Source organism: Gavialis gangeticus, unplaced genomic scaffold, assembly GCF_001723915.1.
Source record: "Gavialis gangeticus isolate Ggan-Ray unplaced genomic scaffold, GavGan_comp1, whole genome shotgun sequence".
NCBI classification, from domain to species: Eukaryota; Metazoa; Chordata; order Crocodylia; family Gavialidae; genus Gavialis; species Gavialis gangeticus.
This window is the reverse complement of record NW_017729024.1, coordinates 166,361,100-166,381,152: the sequence shown is the minus strand read 5'-3', so window position 1 is coordinate 166,381,152 and position 20,053 is coordinate 166,361,100. Positions and strand designations below refer to the sequence as shown.

At 55.6% G+C, this 20,053-nt stretch overlaps 1 protein-coding gene across 2 annotated transcripts in view; it reads left to right on the top strand.

Moving 5' to 3' along the window:
• DNAI1 (dynein axonemal intermediate chain 1) overlaps nt 1-19,541 on the top strand; it is a 239,635-nt gene extending 220,094 nt beyond the window's left edge. For both annotated transcript variants that reach the window (XM_019518064.1, XM_019518063.1), the window contains exon 20: nt 19,308-19,541. In XM_019518064.1, coding sequence (XP_019373609.1) covers nt 19,308-19,412 — 105 coding nt within the window. In that variant the 3' untranslated portion in view covers nt 19,413-19,541. The remainder of the gene's footprint in view (nt 1-19,307) is intronic.
• Nucleotides 19,542-20,053: the final 512 nt, after the last annotated feature.

Below are 20,053 nucleotides of genomic sequence, written 5' to 3'. Positions count from 1 at the left end.
GGTGCATCACCTTGCACTTGTCTGTGTTGAATCCCATCCTATTCTTGTCTGCCCACCCTTGTAACCTGTCCAGGTCCGATTGTAGCCTGCTTCTTCCTTCTAGTGTGCCCACGTCCCCCCACATCTTAGTGTCATCAGCAAATTTGAACAGGGTGCTTTTCACCCCCTCGTCCAAATCACTGATGAAGATGTTGAACAGTGCGGGCCCGAGGACCGAGCCCTGCGGAACCCCACTGCCCACGTCCTTCCAGGTTGAGAAGGACCCATCCACTACCATGTGGCCAGGTGTGTGGCCAGGAGCCAGGACACCTGGGGGATGTGGGGGGAGTCTAGGAGAAGTGCATCCTGGGATGCTGGAAGACTGCAGCTTCCTCATTTTTTCTCTGTGGAGCAGACTGAAGTAACCCTAACATGAACTGGGTAGCACAGCCCAGAGTTAGCCCTTGCCTAAAGTGGCACGACAATAAGATGTTCAGAGGGCACTTAACATAAGTTAATGAGCTTTAATGTGCAGATGCTTGCATTTTAAATTTGCTTAGTGTAGTCTAAGTGTAACGTGTAACTTCACCCTTAGGTACTTAAGTCCACTTTAAGGCCTGATAAATGGGATGGGATTTGGCCCAAAGTGTTTTTTTTAAGAGATGACTGGTGAGAGACAACAGAGCTCAGTTAGCATTTGCAGACTGTCTCCAAGTCAAGCCAGACACAGCCTCTTAAATCTGTCGCATTTTGTTATACATTTATTAATGGAAAAGCAGTTAAAAATACACTGAGTCGTTATGACAGTGAAACTAGTGTAAGCCTGAAAAGTTTAAACAAGATGCTACACATGAAGGTAACAAATAAAGACTGTGATACCACAGCATACTATCTGACATGTAGCATAAGATCATGTAATGAAAGATTACCATAATGCAGATACACAAGGGGACAGAATTAAGGGGATGAGTGCATCCTTAATAGTGTCATTTCTTGACACATAGGTAGTTGCTGCATGGCTTTATGGCCAAGTTTGCCCTGGCCTCTAGGAGAATAGAAAGCACAAGAAGAGAAGGGACCAGCAGCTTTCCCCAAGACTTGGGCTTTCTGTGCCAGTCCCAGGCTTAACTGTAGATCCTGCCTTGTCCTGGGTGCACAAACTGCTCCCTGGCAATGTTTCCAAGGGTGCATCACCCTTAACAGAGCAGGCAGGTGAAGTGGTCCTGTTTGCACAACCAGACACCATGTGCCAGCTGGGTTTGAGACATTTCCCAGCTGAAGTGTCAGTAGATAGCTTCCTCTACAAGCATGTACAGCTTACACCATGAAATTGTGTAGCATGTGTTTCCATGAAGCTAGGCTTAATAGCTGTTTAACACACTTCATCCCATCCAGAATCACAGACAATGAGGGTGGAAGGGAGCTTAGCAGGTCACATCTAGTCCAACCCCTGCTCCAAGCAGGACCAGCCCCAACTACATCATCCCAGCCAAGGCTTTGTCTACCCGGGGCTTAAACACCTCCAAGGATGGAGACTGCACCACTGCTCTGGGGAGCCTGCTCCAGTGTTTTACTACCCTCATTGTGAAAAAGTTTTCCTAATATCAAACCTCAACTTCGCGTGCTGCAGCTTGAGCCCATTGCTCCTTGTCCTGTCATCTGCCCCCACTGAGAACAGTCCAGCTCCATCCTCTTTGCAGCCACCTGGCAGGGACTTGAAGGCTGCTGTTCAATCCCTCTTGGTCTTCACTTCTGCAGACTCAGTCAGCCCAGTTCCCTCGGATGACGTAGCATAGCTGGACATATAACAAGCCTCTCGGGGCTGGACCTGGGTCTCTGCTCTAGGGATGTTCACCACATACTGGTGCTGACCCTCAGGTACGTTCTGAGAACAAGACAGGTTCAAAGCGCCAGTCTCACCAAACTAAATACTCACACATGTAAACAAAGATACATTTTAATAGCAAATGGAAGAGTAAAATTCAGAAAAGATATAGATGACTAAACAGTACAGATAAGACATATTAAGCAATTGATTAAACACCCATAAAATGCACATTATTTTAACATTTCTAAATCCTAAAGTCTTAAAAAGTCTCTAGCAGGTGGCCAGCCTGGTAGGGGAAATGTTTTAAATTAAATTTTAAAAGAGCTCTTATCTTAGTTCACCTGCAACCGGGCTGTTCAGCAAGAATCGTGGTTCAAGGCTGACAACCAAAAAATCTGAGATGAACCCAGATTGTTATGCTCTTTGGCTTGGCAAAAATAACAAAAAGCTGACTGTGTAAGGTAAAACAGCTGGTTCCTAATAGGGGTTGCTCTAATGAATATTCATATGCCTGTTCTTATTCTATCTCTATGCTATATCTTATCTAAAATTAGCGTGGTCTAACCACTCAGTACATGGCAAGGGACCTGCAGCAAGCCCTATAACCTAGCTTTTTTCCATCCCATCTTTCTTGAATTTTCTAAAAGGATCCATACCTGGGACGTCTTCTGGCCTGATCATTTCCTTTGACTTGTCTTGTGTTAGCCCAACTTTGGTCAAGTGAATGCAAGCAAGTGCTCTAGACCACATCACCACATCACTGTGTGCCAGGTCACCACGGGGCAGCTGAGAGCTGCTGTAATCTACCCCGGTGGGATGTGCCGCACCACTGACACGCTGGGAGGCAAAGTGAAGCGCGTGAGGCCATGTCGAACACCCTGTCTGCTCTCGTCGCCTGTGCCAGTACTGTCAGGGCTTGCTGCGCTGGTGGGCGGGAGCATGAGGGTCCATAGAGGATATGTGCAGCTGAGCTGGGGCAGGAGACCACCCACCACAGAGGGGGAGAGCATTGCTGGGCGGTCATGGACAAAGGGAAACTGAGTCTTGTACTTAGAGCAGCCAGTTAATCACAAAGGAGAAGGCTTGCTCTGCTGCTCTGCGCAGTGCCTCTTCGGGGTGTGTACACTGCACAGTGCAGTGCCACGTAGACACCCAGCGTGGTCAGGTACTGGCAGCTGCATTTCCTCCAGCATCCAGGCCAGCTTGCTTTGCACAGCACTGCCTTCCACCACATACACATGTCCTACAAGCTAGCAACCTCCCTGTGAGCCTAAGTAGCAGCCTCCTTAGGACCCCAAAGCCGTGTCCTACAGAAAGATACGCTGTGGTCCCATGCCTCAAGCCAGGTGAGGTGCGGGGGGTCCTTGGGAAGCAGATGGCAACTGTTTTCATGAGTTCCTGGCTAGGTTTGGGGGTTGAGAGCCTCTCAATACCACCCCAACTGTTTTCACCAAGCAACAGGGAGTTGAGCATCTTGCACACTCCGTGCACATGCATTTGCTCAGAACATACAGTGACATCTGTTAATTAGCATGAGCAGAAATTATCTGACGCTGGGCCCTCTCAGTAATTTAGGCCCCATGGCAGATCTTTTTTGTCTCAAGTGATCTTAATAATAGGAAAGTGCCTGCTCTTCCGCTTTGCCGTGTAATTAAAGCTGACTGAAGTCTTAGGCATGGGCTCCATTTTCCCCACTGTTCTCCAACACCGAACATTTCTCTGTCATGGACTGGCTGGATCACGTTTTCCACGGGGAGTGTCTTGAAGTTCATGCCTTTCCATGCCCTCTTCCAGAAGGGCGCTAGCTTCTGCTGCCCTCTGTGAGCAAGGCTAAGATTGCCACGGGCAACTTCTTTCAAAATGGCTGTCAGAGGTCAGTAAAATCAGCCAGACAGGTTGCATGGGGTGGGAAGGTCTCTCATAGCACTGACGACCCCGAGGGAAAAGGGGAAAAGAAAAGCTCTAGTGGGTCTTTAACAGGCAGCTTGATCTGATCAGGCACAAAAAGCCTGATTACACCCAGCCTGGAATCGCTGCTCTTATAAAACCGCCCTGTGCCACATGGCTTCTTCGTTTCCAGACCTTAACAACTTTGATTTGCTTTCCAATGTAGCTGCGAGTCTGAGGTTTTGGCTTTACACGGCTGGGCTCGGGGCTCAGAGCCGTAGCCCTGAAATGATGGATCTGCCTCAGCCCTGCAGGGAAGGTGACTTTCACCTGGGGGCAGAGCAAGAGTCAGCTTGCACACAGAGTTGGCTCCTGGGTGTGTTCAAACCCCGTGGCTCTGCTCTCCTCTCCGCCTGCTCTGTTGCTGGCATTCGGTGGCATCACAGGACTGTCCTTATGTTCTGGAGCAGACCAGAAATGGCTAGAGGCAGCGCTGCCAAGAAATCTGCTACCTGCAGCACGCCAGGCTGTTTGCTGTCCAGATCAAGGGCATGCGGCATCCGACGGTTCCTTTTTCTCATCATTTGCCTAATGAAGTGCTTCAGGTTGGCAAATTAAACATCCTGAGCTTCCTCTCACTCACTGCTAGAGAGAGTTTCAGCCATCTGTGGTGGTTTTCTGCAGTTTGCCCGTCACCGAGCCTGATGACAAATGATGAGGGGATTAAAACTGCCTCTCTGTGTGTCAGGGCTGTGTCCTTGCCCCATCGCCATAACATCTGATGAAACAGCAAGGGAAACGCAGCCTGGCACGGCTGTGTTCTGGCCTCAGCTTCGCTACTGACTTCACTGATGTCCTTGGCCTAATTGCTTTAGACAGCATTTGCAAACTCGGGCACCTGTATCTGCATTTAGGCTTCTCAATTAGTGCTAGAGCTGCCACCCATTGCTCTGAAGTCAGTGGGCACCATGCATGTTCAGCCTTTCTGGATGGGAAGCCATTTATTTAGGTACCAAAATATAGCTATAAGTACCTACCATAGGCATCCCACACAGGAAATACTGGCCTGGCCTTCTCTGTGCCGTTGGTTTTCCCAGGGAATGGAGAACCATCTTTCTTATTTCCACAGGGGTCTTGGGGGGTTAATTAGTTAGTTCCCAGTGATGCACTGAAGGGAGGACGTGCTTGGTGTGCGTCACTGTGGTTTGCTGTGCTGTGTACTCCTGCTGCCCCTGCCTGGCGGGGTGTAAATAATCCTTGACAGTTTGAAGTGATCAGATGCACAACACAGCTGTGCAGCAATTCCTCTCCCAACTCTCATGCACCTAATCACATTACGTCTCGCAGCCACTTCCCTGTGTACCCATGTGGGGCTATTGATGGACCATTCAGTCCTGCCAGCGCTCTCACCACGCCGCTGTTTAGCGGCTCGCTGCTTTTTGCAATCAGGGCATATTGATAGGGCTCCCTGCACATCAGGCTGCTGCCAACCTGCCTTTTGCACCCAGCTTCACAGAAGGAGACACAGTATGTTGTTCTGAGATGTATGGTGTTCGGGTGTTGCTTTTGGCACTCGGGCTGTTGGTGTCTGGGCATTTCGGATGGCCGGTGCTTGGAGTCTGGGTATGGGACAGAAAAAAGGACTCAACTTCATGTTCTGTGGTGAAAGCTTGGAGGGGTTTATCGTCACACAGGCACCACGCTGCCTGGGCTGTTTAGCAGTCAGCCCAGCTCAGAAAGCTGCCAGGACAAAAAACTTCTGGGGGGAATCATGCTCCCCTTCATTGCTACAAAGAAATGAACAGTGCAGCCCCCACTATTTATACTCCAAGTCCTCGTGTCGAGGCTTTCTGTCTTTCTGTCCAGATCTCCACTGCTACTTGTCTCTGCCAAGTTCATACCTGGTCCCTTTGGTTCTTCCACTATCTCGACACCCACCCTCATTCCTTGCATTTTAATTTTACCCTTCCTTTCTTGCACCAGCTGTTTTGCTCATTCATGGATTTCGGCTTTCTATATTTCTTCTCAGTTCATGCAGAGAATCAGAGAAAATTAGGGCTGGAAGGTTGCTCTGGAGGTCACATCTAGCCCAACCCCCTGCTCCAAGTAGGACCAGCCCCAACTGCATCATCCCAGCCAAGGCTTCATCAAGCCAGGCCTTAAAAGCCTCCAAGGATGGAGACTGCATCACCTCTGTGGGTAACTTGTTCCTGTGCTTCGCCACCCTCCTAGTGAGAAAGGTCAGTGAGGACTGTTCTTCCCTGACCGCGCCGTGCCTCTGTACATAGACACGGGTTATAGTACTTTGTGTGCGTGCGCTGCATAGATAGTGATTACAGTACATTGCATGAGTGCAGTGCACAGGCTCTGGTTATGGCCCCCGGGGTGGGAAATGCTGTGGGGAGGCTGCTTGCAGTTAGAGGGATTGCAACCCGCTCTCCCCGCAGAACAGAGCAGAGCCCAGAGCGGGTTTGGGACGTGGCAGTTTATTATTAGACAGCTATTACTGCTATTGCCACTGCAAACTGGCCCTTCTATCAAACCAGCTGATCTGCGGTGCACACTGACCTGCTCCCTACATCAGCTTCGGGGGAAGATCTGTTGGGGTCTCCAAAGCTTGGCCTTTGAGATCCTCTTCTCTGGTTTCTGCTTCACTCTGTCATCTTATTTCCCTTCTTTGGGGGTGGCGGGGGGAGGAAGCTCCTTTCATCCGCAGTTCCAGGATCTCTATCTTGTGTTCTGCTGCCCAGCAGCTGGGGGTCTTCAGGACACACACTTATGTCCCCAGATGAGCCGGCTGGGCTGGTAATGTTGCTTCTCCTTGTTTCCCATTGCTGCCCCTGCCCTGTCCTTGCAGTAAAGTGCTTGATGACCTGTCAAATCTACCCTCAGGAAGAGGAAAAATAGAGCACGGTCATGCAGTGAGTTGGCATTAGTGCTGAGAGCAGAACCCAGGATCCCTGGCTCCCAGCTCCATGCCTTGACCACTAGATAACGTTCTCTCCCTGAAGTTAAGCTCTCTGCATCCTTGGCCTGTCTGTAATACGGGGACAGTCATGCTCACTTAGCTACCTCAGCAGGATCTCCAGGCTAGGTCATTCATTCTTTCAATGTGCTTTGGAGTTACAAGCACTGAAGCCCAGGTATGGCTCATAGGGTGTGTCTACATGTGACGCTTTATGTGCCTTAGCCTAAGTTAATGCATATTAATGGTGCACAGCTACACGTGCACACCCTTAATGCTCATTAAAACTGGTGAATTTAAACTATTCTTGCCTAAGTTTGATACCTGTGAATGCAGGTATCAACTTTAGGCGCGAATAATTAAAGCGCTTTAATGCATATGTAGACACATTAAAGCGCATTCATTAATGCTGTGTGTGTGGACTGATTTGGGACCAACTTCAGTCCCAAGTCAGTCCACATACAGCGTTAATGAGTTTTAAAGTCTGCATGTGTAGACGCCTGCCTAAACCCACTTAACGTGCATTAAAATAATGCGTATTACATTTTGGTGTGCTTAAATGCAGAAGTCATAGAGAAGCAGGGCTGGCGGGGACCTCCAGAGGTCACACCTAGTGCAACCCCTGACTGAGGCAGGACCAGCCCTGTTGATTTCCATGGGAGTTAGGCAGACAAGAGCTTTAAGGCCGTGGTCCCAAGTGTCTTTCCCCCCAGCACACGTCTGGCTCGCACGGCGGTTTGGTGTAAGAGCCCTCCACAGATGCTGCCCATGATCCGAGACTGGCTAACGGGCACCGTCACTAATCACCCCGTGGGGATTTCAGCGGATTTAATTCCAGGCTAATGTGACGAGTCCCGCACCATTTCTTTCCAAACAACTGCAAAATAAATCCAACCACTTATATCCACTCCATCAGCTAATCTGTCTGCAGGCCAGGAACAGAGCTGTCAAAGCGGGTGGGAGATTGAATGGGAGATTGACTCGGGGCTATTCCCTTTGCCGATAAGCACTCTGCAGTGTCTGGGCAGTCGAGCTAATGGAAACGGATAAAGATGTGGTTTCGGCTGGGTGGGGCATGTTGGAGCAGGCGATAGCCCCAGGTTTGCCTGAAATAGAGGAGTGGAGGTGTGGCAGCAGGGCTTGGACTGGATTAGTGCCTGCCTGAGTTTCCCTGGAGCGTATGAGAAAATTAAGCTTTGTTCACAGGCAGGGTGGGTTGCTTCGCTCCCTAGATCTCATCTTGTATAAATCCCTGATATGCCCACATCTCAAATAGCGCGTGTAGTGCTGGTTCTCCCATCTCAAAAAGGGATGTAGTCGAATTAGAAAAGGTCCAGAGAAGGGCAACTAAAATGACCAGGGGCTTGGAGCAGTTGCCAGACGAGAGACTAAAAGCCTAGGACTATTCAGAAGAAGGCGGAAGGGGGATCAGATAAAGGTCCATAAAATCATGACGGGTGCGGACCCAAGGAACAGGGAACTGTTTTTCACCAAGTGCCAGAGTACTAGAACTGGGGGGAACCTGCTGAAATTAGTGGGTGAAATGTTTAAAACTGACAAGAGAAAGTCCTTGTTTATAGACCTCATCGTTACCTTGTGGGTGCATTGTCAGGGGTGCCAGAGAGCAGAGCCAGGTTAATGAAGGACTGGACACATTCACTGGCGATAGAGCTATTCACAGCTGTTGAACAAAACAGGTGGAGATGTTTCCTCTGTCATATCTGAAGCAGTAATGGTGGACGCCAGGGAGAGTATTGAATAGCAGCTAGATCTCTCTAGCGATACCCGGGCCAGTGGTCTCCCTGTATAGTATGCACTTTGGGAACAGGATGCTGGCTGGATGGACGTGGGTCTGACCCAGTACAGTATGGCACTGCTGGTGTTGCATAGGTTCATAGTTGCTAAGGGCTGGAAGGGGCCTTATGGATCCTCGGATCCAGCCCCCCTGCACTTGGGCAGGAAAGACCGCTGCGATCAGATGGTCTTCGGTGGTGCTCTTAGGAGACAGACGCTCCAGTCCAAAGACTTGGCTTCTTTCTCATAATCAAATTGACCCTTAGATGCCAAAGTCTGCCCAGTCCTTGCTCCGGAGCTGTGCACAGCTGGGACACAAGGTAGCTGTGTCCCAGCCCAAGTCTGAGTGAAGCCAGCACCTGGGCTCAAGCCTAGATGAAAACCTCAGAGGTGCCAGGGCCTCCAGCTCATGGAAAGCCAGTGGAGGAGAAGCAGTGAAGACCGAGGTTTGCGAGGGTACTGAGGCACCCAAAGATGTTGGTGAGCTTCTAGGTGGAGGCTAGATAGTGCCCCAGGTGCTTCTGCAAACCTACCAGGCCCCCACCCATGGCTGAAGGCCCCCAAATCCCTTTGTAGCCTGGGTGCCAGTGCAGGGGTCTCTGCACTCAGGCTCCAAGTCACAGAGAGGCTTTTGTGGGTGTCCCCAAGGTCTTGCCCTCCTCGGTTCCCATCAGTACATTTCCCCCTGGCCCCACTCCTGCATGCCCAGGCCCTCAGCATCCTGCTCTTCCCTGCCCAAAGCGAGGCACAGCAGGTACAGAGCCCAGGAGCAAAACAGAAGGGAAGAAGCCAAGCTCAGGGCCAGGAGTTCTTGGAAAGGTTTCCAGCGGCCTCGCTATGAGCTGGATCAGGCCCAGGGGCTCCTGCATGCTCCCAGCCACGCAGATGCTTTATGATGATAAGCACTGTGGCAGAGCTCTGTTTTCCTGGCTCGATGGGAGAGTTTATGAGCCTCGTGTTTTACTGCGCTGAGAGAGAGACCGGATCCATTAGCCAAAGAGCAGGGGCTGGGGCCAAGATGAAGTCCATATTGCGGCCATTAAGTTCATGATGCTCCGCGAGCGGAGTGCCAAGCGAGTGCTTCTTCAAGCCACCATCCTTCACCCCCCCAGCACGGCTCTGATGGGCTCTGACCAGGCTCTACAGACCTCCCTCCTCTCTGGCCTTGTCACGCACCAGCTCAGGCCTCTGCACCAAGAGCGGAGCCAGCTGGTTGTGGGTGTCGTACTGAAGCGGGACGGAGGGAGCTGCGTTTGCCTGGTCTGACTCCAGTTCAGGGTCTGTGTGAGGGAGCGGGACTCGCGCTGAAAATCCCTGACCTTTTATGCTTGTTATACACCACCACAAACCCTTTTGGCTAGAGAGGGGGTGTTGCTCAGCCCCTCCAGGTGCACTCAGCCATGGCTAATTCAACTCTGCCTAATTAGGTGCAGCATCCGCTTCCTGTCTTTAAACTGCTGTGTAGCATTGCTGTGTGCTGCTGCGCTCCGCCCCAGAAGTGGCTGCATTTCAGTGCCAGAGGGAGGCTCGATGGTGTGAAGCTGTAGGTGAATTGCAAAGCTCTGCGGGACCTTTTGTGAGGCGGGACGCTGCCTGCCTGCGGCTGCACAGTGCAGTGCAGACAGAAGTGAAATGTGGTTGGGAAGCTGTGGAGCAAAGACGAAGGCCAGAAGCAGCACCCCAACATCTCTCACCCCTCCAGCTTTTGCCCACCACGGCAGGGTCTGGCTAGGGTCGGGCACTGCTTGTGTCCTGGGGTTTTTGAGCACATCAAGCAGAGTTGCCATTATTACTAACCCTTCCCAACACACGGTCCCATTGGCACCTGGCTTGGCGCATACTGGTGTCGCTCCGCCTGCCCTTTCCCCGGCGCCTGCCTCACAGCAGGTCCAGCTGCAAGCATCATGCCCTTCAGGACCCTGGGAAAAGAAACGGGCACTAATGTTCTCCCTCTGTGTGGCTGCCTTCCCTGATGGGGTGATTTGGGAAGCCCAGACCAACCCCTGGCAGTGGTGTGGCAGAAGGAGCATCTCCCAGCAAAGTCTCTGGTAGCCGCAGGCACCCGCACAAACGTGACAACACTGGGGAAAGCCCCAGGGCCTGAGAAGTCTGCTCGCTCCAGTGCAGCATCAGCCAGCGCTGCTTGCTCTGATCACCCGTGCCCAGGGCAGGGAGAGGGTCAGGAGCTGGGCCCCCGTTGCACATCTGCAGTGGACAGATGTGGTGCGTGCTCAGTGGCTGCAACCCCCGAAAACGGGGTGGTGGGCAATAGCCTCCATCATTGCACACCGACTTCTGTTGGTGGCGGCAGGCTGACGCCTGCCCACAGCGAGGAGCTCCTTGCTTTGGGATGCGGGCAAGGGTGAGGGAGGCCTCCCTTCCCAGCAGTGCCGAGCGCTCCCCAAAAGCAAATGCCAGCCTCTGCGCTCACTGCCCAGCAGCCTCTCTCGCTATCTGCAGGCACTGGCTTAATTCCAGCTCGTTCTTGGGTTCCTTATCAGTCGCATCATAGGGCCGTGTGGTCGGGCCCAGCAGAGGAAGTGAAGCATGAAGAGGACGAGGTTCTCTGGAGCGATCCGGGATGTCTCTGGCCAGTTCTGCAGTGCAAAACCAGCAGCGCTTAGATGCCCTGGTGACGGGCACCATTCAAAACACCCCAGGCATAGTCAGCCGCCAGCATCTCATCAGCGTTCCCAGCTGAGCCAATGGAAACAACGCGCCCTCTGAGCCCTAGAAGTAGTCAGACCTGGTGACGATCAAGGCCTGATGGAGCAGACATCATGGGAGCCCAGTGAAGCAGCAGCTATAGGTTGTTCTGAGCTTGCAAAGTTTTTCCGCAGGTGGTGTCTGGTCGCTGTTGCTTTGGTACACAGGCTGCCGGGGTCTGCATGTCCTGGACGGCTGCCGTCCCAGATCCCGGAGGCAAAGCAGAAAAACACCTCAGGTCCGTCTTCAGCAGCCAGAGCTCAGACAGATTTATTGTTCCCGGCCGGCGCACCCGCTGGGCTGATGGACAGTCAGTGCAGCTTGTCCTCGACAGGCGGAGACACCACACGTGATTCCCACTCCCGGGGGACACTGCAGGGGACAGATCTCCAAACTCTGGATTTATTCTGGCATGTTGTTTCATTTGCCAAGTTTACACACTTGCACTTGGGTTCTTGCCAGCTCTGTCTCTTACCTTCATCCTCAATTTTTTCAGCTGCTGCTATCGGACTCCCTTCAGCATCTTTTTTTGCTCATTAGTGTGTTCTCATTATTTTTCTTGCTTATTGGGTCCTCCAGTGGCCATGAGGCCCCGTTCTCCCATCCTGTGCTTTGGCACAGGAGCTTCCTATAGCTTAGCGTGGCTGCAGCCTAGCACAACTGGGGCTCCTGCACCACCCTTTGGTCTGGATGGCTGGCCTCATCCCTCGTGTCAGATGCCAGCAGGCTCCTGCGTTGTGGCTGGGCTAGAGAATCGGTTGCATATGCTGGACAATTAGGAAAAAACAGCTTTTGCCTGAAGTCTGTTGTCTAGAGTGAGGCCTCAGCTGTGTCTGGAGCAATAAATAAAAGCATTGCGACTCACCCCAGCCAGCAGTACCCAACCAGGGAGTTATTCTTCAGTTTAACACATTAGCCTGCCAAAGAGCAACACCGCTGAGATGGTTCTCATTAACAGAGTCAATAACTAAACCCTGGGCCCATCCCAGCCAGAGCTGAGGGGAGTGTGGAGGAAGCCCTGAAGGATTCGACTCTCAGATGCGTGTTTCCCACGAGGCCTTGTTTCAGCCAGATGGATGCGTTTCCATTGGAGTGAAACCACTGACTTCTCCGTCCTCCTGAAAGAGAGTGAGACCCGGTCTGCACAGCCAGACCCCGGATGCACATCCCCTCTGACTTCCTGCCTCTCGGGGGCTTCGTCCTTCGGAGAAAAGCTGCCAGAAGCTCATTCATCCCTTCCGCTAACGGACCTGATCGCCTCGGCGTTTATATAGCTCTGCTTTTCTGCTTGAGTTTCCCGGACATCTTGTAGATGAAGGCTGCTCCCTGCCTGACTTCTTCCAGAGGTCTTTAATGGGAGAATACACATGCGTGTGTATGCACACACACACATGCATACATGTACACACACATGCACGTGTGCACACACACATACCCACACATGACTATTCTTCTGCTCTGGCACTGACAGCCTTTGAAAGAGGAGCAACCAATTCACTGCACCACGACATCTTTGTCCACCCAGGAAAACCTTCTGATATCCCCTGGACCTGGGCAGCCTGCATCTCCCCAGCTGAGAATCACTGCACGAGGGAGAGGGCAGGTCAGATTTGGGGCTGATAACTGCTGCAGCCTGTGGGCCACCAGACCGCGAGAGGAGGATTGCTTTGTGTCTCAGCAGTAGAGCAGGAGGCATCAAGTCTCTGGTTGCTCATGCAGAAGGCTCGTTCCTTCTTCCTCTTTGCACATGAAGCCCTCCCCCAGGATCAGCCCTGCTGCAGCAGGCACCACGAGGCTGGCAATCCGAGTTGCAAGGGACACAACAGGCCCTCATGGAAGTCTCTGCAGGGGAAGGCTGAGCAGTCCCGGCACCCCAGGGCCCTTCTCTCAGACCCTAACCACCCTCAGCATCACCCTCAAGGCTTCATCTCTCTGGGGCATGTAGGTCCCCTGGCCAAACAGCTCTCTGCCTAGGAGAAGGCAGGGATTTTTGAAGCCCATGGGCCACACTGTTGTGTACCGAGTGGAGGGAGGAGGTCTTGTCCCACTGTAGCCCCACAGACAACCCTTGGCCAAAACGCAGACACAAATGGCCTGTACAACTGGCTGCCCACCTGGCTCTAGAGTCCTGTCTTCAGAGGTGCTGAGTAGCAGCATCTCCACATGCAGCTGGCGAGAGCCGTGAACACCCGGCACCTCTCCCTGTAAGGATGCAGTCCTCATTTCTCCTCCTGCCAGCTCCTCTGGGACTCTAAGCACTTCCGTAGCCAGCTGCAAGCCCGCCCAGCTCCCCAGACCATGGATTTGGGTCACGGGGAAGCTACCCGGGGAGAAGCTTGGAAACGGCATCAGGCACTCACTGCCACTAGATGATGCTAAGCTGGTGGTGGTCTGTTGGGAGGGCCTGGCGCGAGTGACATCAAGAGCGTGCCCCTCTAGAAGGAGGTTGCTAATGGAAGCAAGACTCAGCACAGCTGGCACTGCGGCGACGTGCTGTTATTAGTACAGCACTTGAATATTTAATGGTAGTTCCTCCCTACTGCTGGTGCTCCTGTCAGAGTGGTTCATCTCTGACCCGCATGCGGGACAACGAGGGCTGTAGTCTGGAGGGTAACGTTGCATCCCTGCCTGTGCAGCCCAGCTCTGCCCCACTCTGGGCCCGTGGCAGGAGAAGGCTTTTCCCCCTTGCTGCCGGGCGCGGGCTTGGCTTGCGAGGCTGCTGCACAATGGGTCACCCACATTTCTCAGCAAATGCGCCTCAGATGAGAGGGACGCGGGAGGTGAAAGTTGCTGTGTGTAATCGGCTTTCTTTACCAGACTAGCCTGCTTCCGAGCAGCACGGCGATGTAGGGAGAGAGACAGAGGCGACTAATTAGCACCATAACCCGTGGGGTTTGATATGCCTCAGACCTGACAGCATCTGACCCGTATCACGGCAGGTACATTAATAAAGCCTGGTCTCTAAGCAGATGAAAGAGGATCTTCTGAGTGAGTTAGTTCAGGACCCGGGCCCTGGGCTGCAGAAGAGCCGTGTTTTATGTATGTCGAGGAAAAGCAGAACGTGAGATCTGCCATTTCCTGAGTCGGGCCAAAGGTCCGTCTTGCCCAGACTCCTGTGTCACACAGCGGCAGAGAGCGGAGGCTGGAAGGGAGACGAGCCGGGTCTGAGCAGGGTTTTCCCCTGTTCATCGCTCACTTGCAGCCTCCAGCACTGAAGGTCTAGGAAGCGCTGGCTCGGAGGCTGACTCCTATGCTCACTACCCAGATTGGAAGAGTTTCAACAGCACGTGTAAGCAGCTTTTTTGAAGGCAGAAGCACTTAGGCACTGCCTGAGTGCCACGGTGGGCTCCTAAATCCAACGCGTCGATCCTCTGAGACCTGCCCAGCTGACACCCACTCCTGGGCAAGCCTGGAGGACCAAGAGCAGTGGTCCTCAGCCTTTTTAGACTGGAGGCATCTCCACACCCCCCTTGAAGAACACCAGCTCTTAGTTTTCACTCATTTTTTGACTACAGACAAATACCAGAGCAGTTTTTCTCTTGCCAGGAGCTCAGCCAGCCCGTTCTGCACGAGGCCAGGCCATGGTGAGTGGCACAGCGTGCGGCTGCAACTTCAGCCCCAGCACGGTCCAAATGGACGCACGAGTAGCTGAGGCTGGGTATTAATGGGAACAGGCCTGCCTGCTGCCCCAGGGATGGCCTGCCACTGCCCGGCAGAGTCAAAAGCTTTCATGCTCTTGCTCTCTCTCTCTCTCTGGCCCCGTGTCTGCTTAATTACTCTGGGTCTCCCGCATGGTGGTGAGTGCTCGCCCCACTGGCTTCGTGGGGTTAGATGGGGGCAGCGGGACTTCAGAGCTGGCTGAGTCCAGGAGAGGTTTCCAGCTGGCGAATTCCAGCAGGAGGAAGGCCCACACCTGCGGTCTGGACTGGCGCAGTTAGGTCCCTAAGGAGGCTGCGGCTTTCCCCTCTGTTTTCCTGTTTGTGTCGTCTGTGGATCCTCTTCCCAGGGCCCTTACTGCGCATTGTGCTGGGGCTCAGAGGCCTCACAGATGGCCGGCAGTTCCTCCAGGTGCCCAGGCAGACGCTGAGCATCCAGCCCAGAGCCCGTGCCCTGGTTGAACAGCCTTAGTGCCCGTTCAGGGGTGCGCTTTTCCAAGGAAAGCCTGTAGGAAGGAGGCACACACCTGGCCGGAGTGGGCCCTGGGTTGGATCAAGGGCAACGGGAGACGATGCAGCGGCCGTGGCAGGTGGAAGGACGCGGGAGGAGGGCATCTGTAAAGGCCAGCGCTGCTCCTGTGGAGTCTCACAGCCTCTGCGGACATCCTCCGGCCTCCGTGAACTTTACCGGCGCACGTCCTGGAGCATGTCGTCATCGCGGTCGCTGGGACGCATCGGGCACGCTGCACCGCAGCTCCGCCCCAGCCAGGAAACTTCTCCCTCTTTCGTGGGACTTCAGGCATCGCTGAGCTCTGGCCCGGTGGACATCACCTCTGCTGTTTCCAGCAGAGGCAGTCCAGCCGCCTGCACAGGAAACAGCCGGGCTGAGCAGCCGGTACCTGATTTTCAAGACCGCAGCCGCGATGCGATGATTTCTCTCCTCACAAGCTTGTCTGCTGGTGTGAGCTGTCTCCTGCTTGCCGGCTGCTAGATTTGCCACTAAGTGGTGGGTTTGGCTGGTGTGAGACTCGCCTTGGGATTAATCTACCAGACAGAGGGAGAGCGGCGCAATAGGGAACCGGGCTCCGATCCACGCACTGTGTCAAACCCCCGCTCGGCACCACCAGTGCCCCTGGCTGCATCGAGGCGGTGTGCCCAGATGTGCATGTGCTCAGATGTGCACAAGCTGATGCACTCTGGGAACTCTGGGCAGGGTCAGGGTCAGGGTGTTGGAAGGATGTCCCCCTCTGTCCTTTTCTTGTGGCCACCTGAACTCCAGCATCAGAGAGAGCTTTTCTGTACATCCTGGAGCAGCCTGCCATGGGGGAGACATGCTCCGGTGTATTTGGGAAGGAGGGAGGAAATCAGCTGGGCCAAACCCACTGCCACCTCCTCTCCAGCTCCAGGGAGACACATTTGGTGGCTGGAGGGGGGTGTTTGGGGAGAGGGGGTTGTTAAGTGTGTAACACTGCCTGTGCATTTGCACGGCTGCATGTGCCGCCAAGTTGTAATTCCAGACTGCGCCGCATATCTGTAAGAGCCAAGAAAGGGGTGACGTTGCCCCCCCAGTCTCCTGGCCGACAGCCCTGATCTCATGACCCAGAGGGAGAGGTTTCCCCGCTGGGCTTTGGCTTCCGATGGTCCTCAGCGCTGGGACTCGCTGTGCTCTGGCGCTGGCACGTGCAGCCCCTCCTGACCAGGCTCGCACATGGCTCCACGACTTCCCCCAGTCGCCGCAGGGTCTGAGCAGGCAGCACAGGAGTGGTCACACCACCCCAAGGTGGTCCTGGCTAGGACTGGGCTCCACATCCCATTGTCAGGGCCAGGAGCCCGCCTCCCTGCCGCACTCCCCCAGCTCCATGCCCGCATTTCTCCAGGGAGCAACGGCAGCACGGACGTGCCACCGCACAGGGGCTGGATGGGCCCACACGCGCCGGCTGGAACAAAGCACGCACAAACGGGTGCCTTTGCTGGGCCGGGCTCGGTGGGACCTCAGTGTCCCCTGTCCAGTCCCTGCGGGCTTGTCCAGCTGGCACAGCCTCCCAACCTGCATCCTCCTCGCCGCCTGAAGCGGCTCCTTCTCTAGGTGCTGCCTCCCAGGTCTCCCGGGACCTTCCTCACCGGAGGCAGACGGCCAGCACCGGGACACAGTGCACCAGGGTGTGGGTGTGCCCAGGACCGTGACCAGGTTCTTCTCCCCAGCGCCACCGTGTCCTCCGCTCCAGGGCACATCGTCCCTGCCTGGTCCCAGTACCCTGGCGTGGTAGGGGAATTGGCTCTGCCAGGAGCTGGGCCATGGCCTGGCAGTGAGCGGGAGCCGGGGCAGCAAGCGCAGTGCTGAGCGCCGCGTGTGAGGCCTCGTCTGGTGCAGGAGAGGACTAGGGGCAGAGCTCACTCCACCCTCATGTCGGAGCGGGATGCAGCCTCCTCCGGCTTGGTGGGACTGGGTCTAAGGCTGCAATGATGACGTGGTACGGAAGTCGCCATGTTTACGTACGTCCGGCACTGGAGCAGGGTGGAAGAAAACCACCCTTAGGTACAGTCACAGAGTCCTAGAGAAGTGGGGCTGGGAGGGAGCTCCAGAGGTCACAGCTAGGCCAGCCCCTGGCCTGAGGCAGGATCAGCCCTGTGCAAACCAGCCCAGACGCATCCATCATCGAACCTCATTGTAAAACGACCTTCGCGCCTGACACAGCCCCAGGCATCACCCCTGCCCCTGCCCCTGCCCCAGGGAAAGCAGGAGGACAACAGTGCCACGTCCTGCTGCTGCAAAGGGGTTCATAGATGCTCCGGAGACTCCAGGCAGGGCCGTGCCCCCACTGCAGAGGGAGGCAAAACCCCCCGTCTGAGCTGTGGAGAAAAATCCCTTCCTCCCCAACGCAGCATCAGTCTGACCCTGAGCACAGGGGCAAGACCTCCAGCCAGGGCCCTGCCGGCTGGTGCCAGCAGGAGCATTGGCACAGCCCAGCCCTATCCCCAGCCTGGGCTGCAGCACCCAGCGCCTCTGGGGGAGGCTTCAATTCCCACAACACATGGAGCAGAAAAAGGAGGGTGCAGGGGTGAGGGAGCAACCAGCAAAGCCCAGAAGCAGGTAGCTTGGGCTCTCGCCGTGTGTGTGCATGTCCTGCATCTGGCTGCAGCAATACATCCGCGCCAGCCGAGTGCCCGGGGCTGCGATGGCGTTGCTCCTGCGCCCTGTGTACAGGGTTATATCTGCCTGGCCGCGCATCTGGCCTGATCGTTAATCCCGAGGCAGCCGGCAGGCACTTCTGGAGCATAATCCAACAGTCGCTCCAGCAAATCCCATCAAGATGAACAGAATCGATGCTCAAGGGCCCGTCCCCTTCACGGAAAAAGCAGGCTGACGGCCCGGGCGGCTGCCCCCGCGTGCTCTCGCCCCCGTGGGCACCAGGGGAGCGGAAGCAGGGTCTGCTCGAGTGCCTGCCTGGCGTCTGTGACTTGCTCCTGGCAGCCTGCAATCCCCACCGGCGAGCAGACGAGCTCAGCGAGGCAGTGACATGGGACAGGGCAGGAGCAGCCGGCGGGGAGCCCAGGCACACGCCAGCTGTCACATGCCAGCCCCCCCCCACACATTAGCCACGCTAGGGCAGTGGGCGCGAGGCCGGCAGAGGCCCCCGTGCACAGCCTGCTCACCCCTCCTTTCCCTGACCCGGGAGAGGCCCTGCCCTGGGGCAGGTGTGGGTGGGCAGCGTAGCAGGGCACCACAAGCACAGGGATTGTCAGGTATTATTTTTAGCACTGGAGGCTGCCATCAGCCCAGGTCGTGACATGGCCAGATGCTTACGTAGCATCCCTGAGGCTCCTACGGTCCAGCCCCTGCACAGAGCCAGCCGCGCTGCTCCAGCCTCGCCTGGCACTGCTTGAAAGCCTCCAGTGAAGGGCCTCCCGGCTGTGGACCATCACCACTTAGTCCTGACACTGCTGGGGTGGAGACGAGGGCTGTGGGACAAGGAAGCAGCATTGCTGTGGTGGGGCAGCCTGGAAGGAGGCGGCGTGTGGGGGCCGGCGAGAAGGGCCGGCGCGGGGCCGGAGGTGCAGCCGGGCTCCAGGCAGGGTTCGGTTCACACCCTGCACCGCTGCGAGCTGCCGGGCATGGGGGAGCACGTGCCCTGAAACCCGGCACGCCTCGGCCTGCTCCTCTTTGGTGGGTGCTGAGGAAGCCAGTGGCCTTCCCTCGCCTCCTTGCAGCGCCCAGGTCGGTGCCAAGCCCGGCAGCGCTGCACTGGGCTGGGCAGAGAGGGTACGTTGGTGCCCAAATGAGCGCTGTCCACAGGTGTGGGCCTGGTGGGGAGCAGGGTGCAGCCAGTGCATCAGCCCTACAGCATGCCCGCCTGGGGACCAGCTGCCCCTCTCAGCCCTGCAGGCTCCCTGCACTGTGCCCGGTGTCACACGGGTCACAAGGGAGAGACCCCCCAAGTGCCAACGCCCGGCTCCTGTCCACTAACAGCCCTGTCTGCTTTTCCCTCCACAGGAGAAGAAGGGCCAGGAGGTGCAGAAGGGCCCTGAGGTGGAGATCGCCAAGCTGGACAAGCTGCTCAACCTGGTGCGGGAACCAGACAGCAAGCAGGCCAAGTGAGCGGGTGCAGCTCAGCCCCTGCCCCTCGCACATCACCCGAGCTGGGCGTCTCCACGGACGAGCTCGTCTCCTGGCTGCCCCGCAGGCCGTGCCCATCCTAGCCCCGCACATGCCGGCACGTGCTGCCCAGTGAGTTAATAAAGTCGTGGAAAGGCCGCGCGGTGGCACAGCTGCGGCTGGGGAAGCGCCGGCCAGGGTGAGCGGGGGTCGTCCAGGCTTAGTGCCCAGGCACAGCCGTCAGGGGCCAGGATCTGGTTTTTGGGGAAGACGCTGGCACAGGCCACATTGCTGACCCCACCCAGCCGGGGCTGCGGTGCTCGGACCAAGGGGGTCAAACCCTTCCAAATGCCCCCCCACAGGCCAGGGTCAGCACCCAGCCGTCTGCCACAGGCACGGGCATGGGCCGCGAGGAATTCAGCCTTGGGCGCGAGGCAGGGCTGGCAGCAGGGCCTGGGAGTCTAGTGCCAGCCCGCTGCTCTCCCCTTCGGGGCCAAAGATGCTATAGCCAAGCCTCCCCCTGGGCGAGGAAATCACAGCGCGGGGCAAGGCGCCGGCCTATTGGCTATGGTAGATTTATTGTCCTAGTAAAAACACAACCGCAAAGGGACTAGTTACACCTGATGGCGGGTCGTTAACGTGAC